General features: G+C 35.0%; 1 protein-coding gene across 1 annotated transcript; it reads right to left on the reverse strand.

Annotated features, from left to right (window-relative positions):
* Positions 1-16,402, reverse strand: LOC145586317 (protein DCL, chloroplastic-like). Its single transcript, XM_081643105.1, has 3 exons — positions 15,913-16,402; positions 9,520-9,634; positions 1-518 (listed from the first exon to the last, which is right to left on the reverse strand). Exons 1-3 carry the CDS (start codon positions 16,227-16,229, stop codon positions 348-350), a joined length of 603 nt encoding a protein of 200 aa, XP_081499231.1. The 5' UTR covers positions 16,230-16,402; the 3' UTR covers positions 1-347.
* Positions 16,403-16,785: the final 383 nt, after the last annotated feature.

Consider the following 16,785-nt stretch of genomic DNA (forward strand, 5'->3'; position numbering starts at 1 on the left):
TTACATAAAATCAAAATTCTAATATGTACATTAATTGCATCAGGGAAAAATGATTCTGTTCAATACATTCACAAATTACATTTTTCCTACATGTGGTTCCAGAAAACTTGAAAACTACATGAAGTCTGATGACTTTCAGCTTCATAACTGTGCAGAATCCCATCATATTCTGTCTGAACTATTACATTATTACCCTTGCCAATCAAAAATTATCTGCCTTCACAATGGCTACTTGTAGCCCGAATTACCAGCGATACTATGGACTGGCCGAAGGACCAAAAGAAAGCATTTGCCTGGTGCCTTTCATGTCACAGCAAAAATAGTTGACGCCCAGATGTCTTCAAATGCTAACCACTGCTGCGTTTAAAATGTTCCCGTATAAACCTTTCAGCGTAAAAGGGGTATTTATTTCGAATATACTGCCGTAAACATTTCTGGTATGAGAAGTCAATCCATCCACCATCCGTTCTTACAACAAAAAGGCACCTTGAATGTCGAAATTGAGGATGCCGGTCAACCTTTTGTCAAAAGAAATGAACATTAGCCAAAGCCAGCATGCTGAGCATCATCCATTATATATCAATCTTAATAGGATAGCATAGACTTACTGTGAATGAAAATTTTTCATGCATAACATTACAATGCCTTTCATGATAACTTTTTTTTAAGTGAATCATACCTTAAAGCCAGAATACAACCTAATCTTAAATAATCACCATACATCCCTATAACGAAAGTTAAGAATAGCAAAATCAGCATTTCACCCTTAACAAAATGATGAACAATTGAAGATCAAATTAGGTCCCTCTCTTTACTATAACAACTTATATGAAAGAAGCCAGTAAAGTTCTGTAATTCTATTTCATAAAATAGTTTCAATAGGTATTATTTATGGAGTATTGTGTACAACAAACTGTCTTTCCATATAAATAAATGCTGCAAATAGGTAACACAAGGAAGGGGAGGGGGAAAGGGAGGGAGGGACAAACCCCCGTTCAGTAGAAGAATAACACTAACAATTACTGTGCAACATATAAAAAAAAATCCACTTAGGAAACCAGCACAAAATATTGAATGTATCAGACAACTATCAAAGTTTCCGGCAATATCTCAGATCCAAAAGTATGCAACCTTAATTCTTAACTAATGAAAAGTAAACATTGTTTGAACAGCCACATATAACATGTGCTACAAAGGAGACAGTTTTAAATTTGCTTACCTAGTAATGGATATACTAATGAGAATTATAATTAAATGAAAAACTAACATTAGAAATAACAGAGATATGCATAGCAGGTTCTTGTCATATTCATAGTAGTCACATTTGAAGGAACTATTTCTACATAAAATGCAAAGAGACTTCAAAATTCCTCAAATTTGCCAAGTTTTACAAAAAAATTCAATCTACCATCCACATCAACAAAGATTCTAGCCTTTATATTTGTTTATTTAATGAGTCAATAAAAAACTAACATTATCAGTTGAACCACTGATTGAATTGGCGGCTTTAGATTAAATAAAATTACTGCTTTGTCTATCTTAAGGGAAAATTAGAACTTAAGAAAAATAAATAAATAAATAAATAAAGAGCAGCTTCCTCCACCTGCCTGTATTCTGTTCCACTACCACCCCCTGCAGCACATCAACGCCTACATCCCTTGTCAGCTGTCACTGACCTTTGCCAAGACCCGGTTCTTTGCATCAACCACCACCATATGTTTATATTTCTTTAGGAGGAAATTTAGGAAAATCTGCCATAAACAACCTTTTTAACAATGTTTTTGCAAGAAACCACCTTTTCCAAAAAACTTGTAAGAACAAACCTGTTTTTTTCGCACCTCATGCCAGATTTTGGCATAGACTTGTATTTTCAAGCATTGACCACCCACTTGCAGACCACCAAAAACCCCATTCCGACCACATCACCACTATGATACCTGGCGGTGCTCCACCTTACTACTCCAAAACCTACCCATACTCCCTCGAGATAACCCACCCAACCTCCTTGAAACCGCCTAGTTAGCTCCAATACCACCTAAACACTTCAAGGCCACCCATCTACCACAAATATATATTATATACACACTAACTCTTTGTCAACCACCTACCCACCACCAAAAATCCATCCCAACCCCCTCAAGGCCTCGACATCACCCACCAACCACAAAAATCCACCCAACTACCTTCGAAAATCATCCTAATGATTGATGAGAAAATACCCTAACCTTTACAAACACCCAAACCACCCCAAATTGAGTTGAAAGAGAAAAAAAGGAGGGGGGGGGGGGGGGAAGGAAGGAGATTTGGCGGTGACAAAGGAGGGAAAAGAGAAGAAGGTGGTTACGACAGAGCAATCATGGCAATGAGAGAATAGAGGTTAAAAGAATCCAATGTTAGAATTTGTAAGTCGAAGGCTATAATCCACCTTAATGCTCTTCCCGAAAAATATTAAAAGCATGTCTATTCTTACAAGATTCTCTTAAAAAGGTGATTTATCATAGACAAATTTTCCAAATTTTTCTTTTTATATATATAAAAAAAGCATTTATAATAAATCTAAGGAGAAGGAAGACTAGTTGTTGTACATTGCACACCACTGCCCATAACTTCTCTGTGCCAATGCAACCCCTAGCTATCGCGTTCAGATCTCTTGCAATACCGCATCACTATCACGAGGGGAAAACCACATAAAACAAGCTTTTTTTTTTATTTTTTTTTTTATTTTTAAATGATGCATAATTAAATTATGATATTGATAATTTAATCAAAGAAATGTTAATGGGTTTGTTTGATATTGTTTTGATCAAGTTCCTATGGAATTGTAATTTTTTTGGTTTTTATCATGCTAAGAAGAAACCCAGTTCATTTGGCATTGCTATGGTTTTCAATTTTTCAGTTTTTTGTTTTTCAAAACCATATGATATATGTCATATAATAAATAAAAAATTTGTTAAACTTATTAAAATCATGGTATTTTTGAAAACTGATAACAGAAGTGGAAACACTTTTTTCTTGTTTCCTCTTTTTGGTTTTTAGTTTAAAAAAAAAACTGAAAACAAAAAAGGATGTCAAACAAGCCCAAAAATTTTGTTAAAACCTACTGACATAGAAAGAGGGTTAGGAATTTTGTTTAAAAAAAAAAAACATAAGGGAATTTTTTAACCTTCTAGCATTTTCTACATAAATCCATAGAAGGAAACACTAGCAAAATTAGTTTTATAAATAGCAAAGATTGGTAAATATATAACAAATGCGAAAGTTGTGCATATTAGAAACATCAAAATTGTCAAATTCCTTATAAGTATGCAACAAAAATATTGAAAACTACTGTATTACTCCAATCATATGAAAAGGATGACACCTAAACATTATCGTATGAATTCTAGGATGTATGTGGACTATGGTAAAGGAATACAGAGGATGAAAGTTGAAACAAAGGTAGCATCTAAACAAAATAACGGTAGAATATCAAGAAAATCAAGTCTTGTAGTGATAACCTTAATAAAATACTCCCTTTAGCCTTAAAAAATCTTTCTTTTTTCTAGGTTTGGACACACATATTAAGGGATTTAAAACTATGGCGTTTAGATTTTTTTGTAGATGGTGAGGAATTTTATTTTTATTTTTTATTTTTTTATTAGTTAGTGGGTCAAAGGACCCAAATGACATAGAAAACAGAGTATGAGCGTGAGAAAAAAGATTAGCCAAACAGTCCACATCACATGGGTTTAATAAATAAATGTTCATTTTAAGTATTAATAAACTTCCCATTTCACCCAAATACATTTTTCCTTGATAAAAGTCACTTTTCGAAAATGACTTGGTTGGAAAGAGTTTAGAATATGAAGTATAAGGATTTACATGAGGGTGTGGTATTAGATCGTAAGGAATGGAGGAGGAAGATTTTTGTCAATGACTACACGTAATAATCACTTTTGGTTCAAGTAGCCGACCCCACTTATGGGATTAAGGCTTTGATTGATTGATTAATCACTTTTAACCAACCTAACCCCACTATTTCTTCGTATTCCTTTTTAATCAAATCCTACTATATTGTTTTTTACATTCAGCTTTAATAAAGAAAATTTTACTTATTCTTTTATCTATCATCCTAAAAACATGACAAGGCAAATGAGACTTTATTTAGGGATAGAGGGAGTAACTAGATAATTTTGTGGACACCATAAACAAGATCTAAGAAGATTATAGCAAATAAATAAATAACACCCTACTCTCCCCCCCCCCCCCCCCAAAAAAAAAAAAAATTCAGTTTTCCTTCTTACATTTAATGCGTGTGTCCAATCATACCTAGCAATTTAAAGAGGACAGATTTTAGACGCTAAACTTTTTATCCAAGGGTCACGGGCTAAGCCAAAAAACCTAGTTCAATTTAAAACAAGCACTTCCATATTGAATTAGTGGTGATGCTTAGCCCGTGACCCTTGAATACCAAATCAACAAATTTAGCACTTGAAGTATGGCTTCATCGCTTGTTTTATGCACGTCAAGCGATGAGCGCTTGTAGCAGCAAAGAAAGATGGTTGATTGACAGTGGGTGCACATCCTACATAACAATCAATTCAAGCTTATTTTGCAAGTTTGACTCTTCCATCAAAGTTCCAGTTTGTATGGGGAATGGTGCTATTGTACAGTCCGCTGGTGTTCAAACCAAGAAAGGTATGAAGTACATCAATGATGTCCTCCTTGTTCGGGATTTGAACGAGAGTTTGCTTACTGTTGCTCAGATGGTCAACAATGGTTATTCACTTATCTTCGAGAATAACCATTGAACTATCATTGACTCGAATAAGAAAGAGATTGTAAAAGTCTCGATGGAAAACAAAAGCTTTCCATTGAAGTGCAGTAGAGAATGTGAATGCAGCAAACTCAAGCGACACATGGCTATCGCATAGGAGGTATGGACACTTTAATATGCGTGCTCACAATGAACATCACAAGAATGCAATTTGCATATCTAATGATCTTTGTGAGTCTTGTCAATTTGGCAAGCAACATAAGTTGCCTTTCTCGAAGAAGAATGTGTGGAGAGCATAAAAAGATTGCAACTCGTTCACACTGACGTTTGTGGACCTCATCGAACTTTATCTCTCGATGAAAACAAGTACTTTATCCTTTTTATCGATGATTTCACCTGCATGACGTGGGTGTACTTCATGAGAGAAAAGTGTTCAAAAAATTTAAAGCACTGGCAGAAGCTCAAAGTGGCTGTAAACTAAAAAAAAAATCAGATCAGATCAAGGCAAGGAATATACTACCTCTGAATTTGGTCTTTTTTGTGAAGATGAAGGAATTGAACATCAGCTTATAGTACGGAAAAATAGAACCATGATGGAAATGGCTCGCTGTTTGTTAACCGAGAAAAATCTGCCAAAAAACGATCTGGCAAAAGCAATTCACACAACCGTATATTTGCTACACAGGCTGCGCACGAAAGCGGTTCAAGGAAAAATTCCGATTGAAGCATGGAGTGGGAGAAAGCCAACACCAAAACACTGAAGAGTATTTGGATCAGTTTGCTATACTCATATTCCATCTCAAAAGAGAAGCAAACTAGATGCAAAAGCCGAAAGAGGAATCTTCCTTGGCTATGATTCACAAGCCAAAGGATATCGACTTTTCAATCTTAGTAATAAAAAGATCATGATCAGTCAATATGTTGAATTCAATGAAGATGCAAGTTGGAATGGGGAAGAAAAGATGGAGAAGAATTTTTTTCAAGTTCGCACTGAAGTGCATGATGAACTTAGAGAGGAGAATACCGAAGAAGCTCCTTCCACTCCTATACAAGATGGAAATGGCACTGATGAAACTAGTGATGACGACAACGCCACGGGTCCAAGAGTTAAAAAGTCTCTCTCGGATTTGTACGAGGAATGTTCAGTCTTTCACCTAGACCCCGGAGGAATGTGATATATGCTACTTGGTGTTGAAGAGCCCCAAACATATGAGCAGGCTTTGAAGACAAAAGGTGGCAGCAAGCAATGGAAAATGAAATCAATATGATCAAGAAAAACCAGACTTGGGAGTTGGTTGATAGACTAAGTGATCGCAAAGTGATTGGCGTCAACTGGCCTAATGGGAACATAAGCAAGTTCAAGGCTATATTAGTCGTCAAAGGATACACCCAACAAGCAGAAATTGTTTATGGAGATACATCGCTCCGGTGGCAAGGCTTGATGGAAGATTTATCAACTCGATGTCAAGTCTTCCTTTCTCAATGGTGAACTCGAGGAGCAAATTTACATTGAGCAAATTCCCGGAAGTGCTATTAAAGGGCAACAAAAATACGGGGTGCAAGATGAAAAAGGCTCTTTCCAGGCTAAAACAAGCGCCACGAGCATGGTACATTGACTCATATCTACTTGCACAAGGGTTCAACAAAAGTAAAAATGAGCACACTCTCTATGTGAAGTATCAAGGAGAAAATGATTTGCTCATTGTTTCACTCTTGATGATCTTGTCACGAGAAAATTTTTTAAAGATGATCCTCTAGTTCAAGGATAGATGAAAAGGAAGTTCGAAATGACAGACTAAGGCTTAATGAATTATTTCCTAGGGATGGAAAGATGGAATCTTCCTCTCTCAAAGGTGCAAATGATGTTCTTAAGAAGTTTCATATGCAAAACTGCAAGCCACTCAGTACACCTCTTGTAGTGAATGAGAAGCTGCCTAGAGATGATGGTCAAAGGAAAGCTGACACTAGTAGTAGAAGAGCTTAGTTGGAAGTCTACTTTAACTCACAGCAACAAGGCCACATGTGATGTTCGCAACTAATTTGCTTTCAAGGTTCATGAGTGAACCAAGTGATGTTCATATGGGTGCTATCACCTCAGGTATATAAGAGGAACCTCAGATTTTGGTGTTATGTTTAACGTAAGTGCAAACTCCAAATTGTTTGCATATTTTGACAAGTGGTTCAAACAATGACATGAAAAGTACTCTGGGCTATGCTTTTACACTTGGATCTGGAGTGTTTTCATGGATTTTAAAGAAGCAAGAAGTAGTAGCTCCATCCATCATACATTGCAGCATCGGTAACTGTTAGACACAAACAGGAAAAGCTACTGAAGTTCTAGTAGACAACAAATCAGCAATTACAATTTCCAAAAATCCAGTTTGTTTCAGCACATGAAGATTGTGTATTATAAACTTCGAGAAGCTGAGCAAGAGAAAGAAGTGAAGCTGATTCATTGTCCTACATTGTCCTAATGAGGGACATTTTGATCAAGGCTTTACCAAAAAGCAGATTTGAGTTCCTCATACTCAAGCTTGGTAAATGGGACTTTTATTGTTGAGGAGACAGTAAAGCAATCGGTGAATTAACTTGAATGTACTTGTTATTAGGAGTAGTTGAAATGCCAAAAGTTGTGACTCTTCATTGCATCACAATAATGTAGAAAGCATCCCTCACCCCTATATAAAGTACTCATGTACATATCAAAATAATATAAGAAACCTTCCTACTTTCTTTCCACATACGCTGCTAGCTTTGCTCTAACATTATAATAGTGTTTTAGGAGATTTTATTGTTTAGTTAATAAATGATATCTTAATAAAAAGGTGGAGTTAATAGGATATTGTAGAGTGTATATTATTGATAAGTGTGGGACCCTAACTTTAATAGTGGCGAATTGAGATGTAAATTATATTAGCGTGAGTCATTGCCAATTTCAGAAATGGGCAACCGAAATTAGGATAAAGAAAAAGATATGTGACTATGTTAAATAATACCAAAAGAAGTAACTTGCAAAAGGGAATACCAACATCAAATACACTAAGGCAGTGTTTGGGAATCAGTATTTAATTTCAAATTATTCATTTCAATTCTTGGAATTGAAAAACTTATTTTTAATTCCAAAAATGGTGTTTGGGAAATTGCTAGAATTTAAATTCTAGGATTTCAAATTCTACATGTTTGGACAAATTGGAATTTTAATTTCACAATTGTATTTTTTAATTAATTTTTTTGAAAAAAAATAAATAAAATTCAAATATCACATTTTCATACAACACTTCTGTCAACATGTCGTCCTTTCCAATGAACTACACTTCTGGTAGTTCATCAATGGCGACACAACATTGCAAACTCCAATGGTGGTTCAACACTGGCGACGCAACACTGAGGACTCCAATTAGCTCAATAATGGCGACAAATTAAAGTGCCGATAACTCCAATGGCGTCCAGAAATGCAGCTCCGCTGTTCTTGATCATGGTCTTCTCTATAAAATCATCGTTGTCTTCTTCGGCGAAATTAAGGTTAAGGTTCATCATCAGTGCTTTGTCGGAAAGTGGAATCCCTAGTTTCTTCCGACGATGAAGGTTAAAGCAAGGAGCCATGAGAGAGAACTTTTATGTGGTAGATGAGAGGAGAGAGAAAATATGAGTAACTTACGTGGTAAAAATAGAGGAGAGAGAAGTTGAAGGTGAATAGATCACATCACTTGGAATTGAAATGACATATGTTGAAGATGGATTTCAAATTCTTTGGTGTGGGTTATTTTTGATAAGTGTTTGGAATTCAGCCAAATTCAATCCCAAATGCTTTGAGTTTCCAAACAATTTAATTGGGGCAAATCCAACATTTGAAATGAAATGACAATTCCCAAACAGACCATAAAGCAATTCCATTAGCAATGAAAGAAAATACACACAATATATATAATGAAAAAAAAAAACAACACATATAGTTACTACTCCCAGCAGCATGTACAAAGATTGCATATTTACATCACTTCACAAGATAGTATTTTAAAGTTATGCTTACATTCCGTGTTTACAAAACTTATTTTCACCACATCTGCTAAAAGCCATTTTATTATGAATCATTGATTAATATAACTTTCTAAAATGATTCTTAACTTTTTTTTTTTTTTTAGAATGAAGATTCTTACTTTTCAATATTATTCAATATTGAAAAACTTTATGAATGAATATAAACAATAGATTATTTTATTGTAATGTTTAACCATAATATCAACTCCAAAGTCAATCAGTAGGTTATCATGATTACAGACGGGTATCACTCGATTCTTTATTAGAGTCTAAGTAACCACCTACAAGGTATATTACCCTAACCACTTGACATCAAAATTATAAGCAAAGTATTTACTAATGGCACACCGAAAGTGACTCCCCTGTCCCATATAATCGTCGCTAAAGATTTACATTAAATTTTAGGTGAAAATTGTAGTTAGCTAATCTAATATCTATTACGAAGTATATTTTTAACAGAAAAGTATATCTGATGAGAAATAGTAATAGAACTTTTTAATTGAATGAAAGGGAGTGTAAAACCCTATGTTTTGGTCACCAGAAAGAACAATAATAAAATATTAGTGGGTCCATACTATAAAAAGACTTGTGTCAACTAAATTGAGATACACACAGATAGAAAGTGAGACAATGATATCGAGATATAAGTAGGATGAAAAAAAAAAAAAAAAAAAGAAAAAGAAAAATAAAAACTACAACAATATGGTGGGGAGATTGAGTCATACCATAATTGAATCTAGTCCACATCCAATTTTATCTTCAGAACGAGGATGATAAGCAAGCAACCTCTCTATGACAACTTTTTCGTCATCAGATGTAAGACGTTCCCCATCCATGTACCTGCCAATACAAAATGTCAACCAGGGTACAACAACCTTAGAGTCTGTGAGGATCATATAGGTTCATGCAAGTTCTAAGGACTAGATTACTAAGCATGTCAAAGGGCTCCGCCCACAGCTATAATTCATGATACATGTTTGGGATTAAGTTCGTGATAATTACAAAAAGAACACTTTAATTCCATGATTTGAATAACTATAATGAAGCCTTAAGAAACAGGGTAGAAAATAAGTAAGAAAACCCAGCATTATCCTCTGGTAGGAAGTTATGGTGCTCAAGGTTAATGTCGAATCGCTATATTTAAGAATTCTGTTTTATATTTCAGCACGTGTCATCTTTGAGTAATATTAGTTTCGATAAGAATTAATCAACAGCGAAAATCCACTTCTTTTTTACTTAAAGCTAAAATCTCCTCTTCAAGAATGAAGCTTGTGTAGGACTGTGTCACTCTAGAATTTTTGCATCTCACTTAGACACGAGGGAATATAATTCTAGAATTCCTCTTATAATGTATCGATGTTTCTCCCTTTAATGAATTTTTAGTTTTCAATCAAATATGGATTATAATATACAGCCCGTATGGTCAGTATTAATAGCAATTAGTCTATAATTTACAAGAAATTTTGCCATAAAAGTCTCGAGCCTCTGTTAATGAAGTCTAGACAATTTCATGAGGGCCGTTTCTGCTTTGAATCAGTCTATGCCAAAGAGAAACACACTTTGATAGAGACACCCAATTACTAATACCTAGGCCACCTCCCCATCAGCTGTACAGACACAATCCCATCTCACAAAATGATATTCCTCTACTTTGGATGTACCCCCAGAACACTTAAAATCTCTCATCACCTTCCAATTCTTAGCTACACCTATTGAATATTTAAAGAGGCAAAATATATAAAAATGTAAATGGATAAGACAATTCCGCACAAAACTCATACAACCACATAAAGAAAAAACTACTTACATACCCTGTCTACAAGTAGGTTCCAAAACTACTACTAAAAAGATTTCAAGACAAGTCTAAAGGAAAGTCATATAACCACATAAAGAAATATAAGCTCTCTGCAACGAGCCAAAAAGCTGCATTGCCACGTGGACTAATTACGTATGAGAGGAGGCGCAAAAGGAACCATTAGAGGTTGTGTGAGTGAAGCAGCGAAATTCAGAAGAATGAGACAAAGTATGGCAGGGGGCTGTCAGGATATTTTGTTCACCTTTTGCTGATTATGTACATATAAAAAGGGGAAGAACGGTTGTGCTTAGGTAGCTGGTTTGTGGTATTTTGAACTGAGAGAGTAGTGACCTAAAGTCACCTTGAGATATTGGTGGCCTCAAGCCACTGTTGTAAGAAAGTTCCTAATTTTATTAATCAAAAAGCCTCATTATTTCCTCAATCAGATTTTCTCTTATTTTGCTTATTTATAATTGTGCTTAGTAGTAGTAGTTTATTACACACTTACATCCAATTTTTTAGATACCTTCTGCTCCTACTCTACAACAGGGCCTTAAATTCTATCCCTTAGGTTTTCCCCCGTAAAAAAGAAATCAAGGAAAGCAAGAGGCAAGTCAAGAAATTTATCCAAGACAATAGAAGACATAATAATCTTACACCACACATGGATAAACCATTCGCTTTTGGTCACACTTAGGGTGAACTTTACTACATGATTTTGAACATTCATGCCAAAGCGACGTTTGTTGAACGACAAAAGGACATTAATCCTTATAAGAGATTTTTCACAAGATACCCTCCGATATATACATTTTTGATCTTACATGAGTTAAAAAGTTATTCTTCTTTCAAGAAATGAGCCAAAAACAAGTATAAAAAAATACAAAATTGATTCTATCATCCCAAGTTTGATCCATCTTCTCTTAACAATCCCAATTTTCATTTGAACTAAGTATAATCTAACCTTTGTATGACAGCTTGAGTTGGGTCAAGGGAAAGAGTAATTTCAGGCGGCACAATGTGGGTGACCAACCAGGGTCCCCATATTTGGATATTTCAAATATGTGTAGATTGTTAGCCAAAGTCTTAGGGCTTTAAAAGTGAGCAATGTAGTTCAAATCCTAACAGAAACCTTTTTAAGAGTAATTAACCTCCATTAAGACAGTTGGAGCGCACTTTCACTCTCTCACATTTTCTTTTTTGTGAAGGAGGGGGGGGGGGGGGGTGGGGGGGGGAGGAATTGATTTTTTACCTCCTTTAGTCTACACACTTCACCCTTGTTTATCCCTACATTTCCATCTCCCAAAATAAATCTTTCTTTTTTTTTTTCTTTTTTTTTGACATTGGGAAAAGCATATTAATACATATTGATAGAAGAACTAGAACAATACGAAATTAAATAGGTAGCTGCATCTTTAGCTAATCTGTGTGCTTCTTCCACTTTAGCTCTATTTTCCTTGCGAACAATGCAGCACCAGTTAAACCTCTTACCCTTTTCCTTGATTTCGGCTATAGGTCCAATCAATTGTCTTATCTCAAGTTCTCCCCTCTTGTACTACATCAACCAAATTTGCAGCATCTGTGATAAAAATCATACTACTAAATCCTTCCTGAAAACACCATTTCATTGCATTTAGGCATGCCATAGCTTCAGCAGAGCTTGCCATCCCAAAATCACAGCCATACCTTCCTGTCAAGACTCCACCATCCACTAGTGTCCAACCTATACCCATTCTTTTTGTTTTCTTATTCCAAGCTCCATCCACTTGTATCGAGAAAAGAGAAGAACCCTAATCAAACTTACGTAGACTAGCCATGTTGAAGCCCGGAGGGTGAATTGGATCTAATTCAGGAGGATGCAACACTTCTAGTCCATTTGAATCTTGACTTGGAAAAGTCTCATGTTCTTCCATACACTTGTCAATCTTCCCTAGCATCTCCTCTATAGTCACAATATTTCCTCTAAAAGTGAATTCATTCCTTGCTAGCCATATCTCCCACAAGGTACCTAAGAAAATTGGGACCCTATCACTTGCGGGTCCATCCTGACTATAAAAGAGTCAAATATAAGAAATTATCCAATTTTGAATAGTAAACTCCACATTTTCTTCAGATCTAATATTAAGGGTACCACCAAAACCATACCCTCCTTGGATTACCACAATGTCTCAGAAGGTGATTAATGCTTTCTTCTTCCATATTACAAATCTCACATAAACTTGATTCACTCAAGCCTCTGTAATACAAATTGCTCTTAACCAGTAATCCGTTATAAAACACTTTCCAGATAAAAATCTTCCACTTTGGAAGCAACTTTTGTTTCCACTTGAAGTTTAGGAATTTTACCTCATCGGGCGTAATTTTTTAATTCTGAACTTGTTTACCTAGCAAGAAAGCATACCCCGATTTTGTGCTAGAGTCGCCTGACTTGGTAAAGTTCCAGCAAAACACATCCTTCCTATCCACATCGGGTTTCCCTGACCTCTGCAAATGAGAAAGATTCTCGTAGTTTCCTCTCATCCCACGATCGAGTGTCCCTATTAATAAAATCTTTTACTTTCCATCTTAAGGCTTGTCCAATAGTTACACTTGACTTGGCTTCTCAAATTTTCCCATTTACCCAAAGATCACGTAAAGCACTTATGTTATTCCCATTCCCCACCTTCCATCCGTGTCCTTCTTTAAATTTCACCTCACTTTTTCTAATACCCCTCATTCCCCAAGAAATTCTTTTATTCTTTAAGGCCCTTTTGCCTTCACTAGCATAGACGGGCATTTTATAGAACAGATTCTAGATACCAATAATTGTGGGTTGTTATGTTATAAGCCATGCTTGCTTCATTAGCAAAATAAATCTTAAAGTCCCATTAAAACATTAATATTAACTATCAACAATCAAACACTAATTGTAAATTATAATTCTATAAAATTTAACAACCTACCACAAGATGAGGGGAAGAGATTGCTTATTTTACTCTTCATTATAATCAATAAGTCTTCAATTTTATCATAAATTCAAAAGCTAAACAATCCAAACAAGGATAGAGTCCATAGAGATATTATATATCTCCCAAATTTCTCCAACTATGGTCTTCAATTTTATAGAACCAAAATACAGCCTTAATAGTTAACACATCTACTTTTTTCCAAGCAAAATAATAAGAATGATTACAAATCTCACACATATGGAAGTTGAGTAGAGTAGCAATGATGCCTCTCAAACAGTTGTTTTATTTATTTTTATAAAATTTCAATGATATCATACTTTCACTAATTGTCTCAATAAAAATAAAGGTTGTTGAAATGATGAAACTCTAATTTTTGTGGAATATATTTTTTTGGAGTATAGAGGTTGAAAGAGGTTGATTATTTAAATATATATTAAACCCTTCCCTTATATCGATTATATATATTGAACCCTTCCCTTCTATCTCTAATCATCTTCTTCTTTCACTTTGAATTCACCCCTCCTTCTCTCCCCTTCTCTCTCAGTCTTGATTTATCTTCCTATTGCACTCTCAATGTTAATGTCATCCATGGCTGGGAATGATTAATTTAATATCAATTATATCTTCAAATATAAATGCCAAAAAAAAAAAAATTAAAAAAAAAAATAAATAAATAAATAAAACCAAATAAATAAAAAATAAGGAAAGGTTCTTTGTTTCCTTTTCTGCAATAATCTCGTCTGATTGCCTAAAAAACACAAGGAAATAAACTCATACTTGAATAACTGTTCAATCTATCTCTCCTTTACAAAGTGGATGTATTTTACACGGCAAATTTTTTTGTTTAATTTGTTTTGTACGTCTTTTTTCTTGTTGAAGATTACCCAGTCAGAAATAACAAGCACTTGCACAACAAATCAATGATAGATATTCCATTTTTTATATTTGTGTTTTTTCTAGTATTGCTCATGAGTTGCCTTCATTCTCCGCTAGTTATTTAGGAGCCAAAATTAAAGAGATGATACTTATTTCAAATCAACGAAGCCTGCATTGCCTAAGGATAACAAATCTCCTGCACATTGCTTCACATGATCACTTTTAACCAGAATGTTTGTTAGTATAACATAATACCCACATAATACTCAGCTCTTGTCCCCTCTTCATGTATCAAAAATTCTTCCAGTACATTTACTTTCACTAAAAAACCTTTGAAAGAGCAGTAACATCAGGCAACTCAGCAACTGTCAGTTGTTCCTTTAGTACCTTCATTATAGAGTGTATGTGTGTTTACAAGCAAGAGTGAGGAATTACACTGCCAAACCACTATCAAACATATACAACCTAGCCAAAACTTGAAAAAGAGCAAACCTTTAACCCCACACCTCCCCCCCCCCCCCCCCTCCTCTCCCTATGCCCCTTAGCAGACAAACTAATAGTAACAATGCAAATCCGTAACTCAACCAATGTTTTACAAAACCAATATCCAAACTATACTTTTAGTATCACTTAATAATCTAAAGGTTATTCAAGTCTATAACTTTTTGTTCCCTGTAAGCCTCATCATCGGTTTTCCACACACAGATAGTAAACAATGTTATCCATATTGAGGTGTACAAAGTTTACAAATTCCATTGAAACAACCAGGAAAATAACCATCAAGAGTAATAACTTATACCCCTTTCACACTTTTTATTTCTATCACGAGAAAAACTCTTTTCACTTTTATTGTTGAAAATTAAAGATTCTAATTGGATTTCTAAGGGCGAGTTAAGGTTTAACAAGGTTTAAACCAAAATCCAAATTTTAATCAAAGAGATTCATGTTTGGATAGCAACTTGGAATTGAAAGAAAGAGAAGAGGAATGAAATGAAGGGAGAAGATCTAACTTCATTTCCCTCCAAATCTCTCCATTTTGGGAGAGGGATTGTAGTTGAAGAGGAAGGGAAAATAGATCGCTCCTTCCTCCCTTCCTTGCTAAAATTCTTTATCCAAACAAAAGAATTTGTTCCCCTTCATTTCCCTTCCCTCTTTTTCTCTCCTTTTCCTTCTATCCAAACAATATGTTTAAAGATAAGGAGAGCAAAACCCATCCTCTCAAAACAAATACGCAGGTCAAATGTTATTCCATGATACTCATATACACACTTATATAGGACCTATGTTCTTCCGACTCTCCATTTCACCTCAAATACCCGTGAGGCCATGCCAAATGATCCCAAATACGACTTCGACCATCACTAAAACTTCTAGCAAAGTCTTAATAACATAAATTATAAGAAATATTGGCTCAAAATTAAATTCATCAAATATGTAAACACAAGCAGAGCAATCGACCGAAAACAAACCATAATTTGGACAGAATATATAAATAATACCTATTAGAGTGGATAATATCTTTGGCAAGAAAAGTAACAGGCTCAATATCCCGAAGAATCTCATCTTCTTTATCTTTCCATTTTCTGTAATTAAGCTCATCAATTCCGTCGAATAACTTGGGAGGTTCTTTAACCCTCAACAATTCATTCGCCGACGAGTATACATCCTCCTCCGAGCGAGTGGACTCAGAAGAGGCCGCTGAGCAGAAGCGACGCCGGAAAGGAGTGATGAAGACGGCGGTGAGTTTATGGTGGTTGTGAAGGAAAAGGCGAAGGCGGAGAAGGGGCAGGCCTCGCAGAAGAGGAGGCGCAGCCATGGAAAAGGGAAGTGTAGAGCAACGCAGTGTATTGCAACAGCCGAGTGGCGGGGATTACCCTCTTTGATAACAGAGGGAGGATAGAGAACAGGGAAAGAGGAGTTTTGTGAAATTTTTGGGCCGAGAATGGAAGGTAAGATTTTAGGTCCTACTTATCTTTGGCAATTTTTTAGTTAATTTGTGTTATGGACTCAAGAGCACAATCTAATATATATATATATAGAGCTAAACTTTTAGCCAGATGATGAGAAAGCGACACTTGACGTTTTAACTTTTCGCCAAATGTCGCGCCACGTTGGATTGATTTATATACACTTATAAAAAGTTAGTTTAGAATTATTTTAGATATACAAATTGAATTATAATTTTATTCAAAAAAAATTATTAGATTATAATTCTAAAACATTATCATATAAATTTATTTTTTATATCATAATATTTTTTGTAGCGAAGGAAGTAGTTCAAAGCATAAAACATACGTTTATAATATATACTATTAAGTTAAAATAATATATTTCACAGTCTAATAAAATTTTTTTACTATGTAGACCTGTCA

This window comes from Chenopodium album, chromosome 16 (assembly GCF_948465745.1).
Source record: "Chenopodium album chromosome 16, dcCheAlbu1.1, whole genome shotgun sequence".
NCBI classification, from domain to species: Eukaryota; Viridiplantae; Streptophyta; class Magnoliopsida; order Caryophyllales; family Amaranthaceae; genus Chenopodium; species Chenopodium album.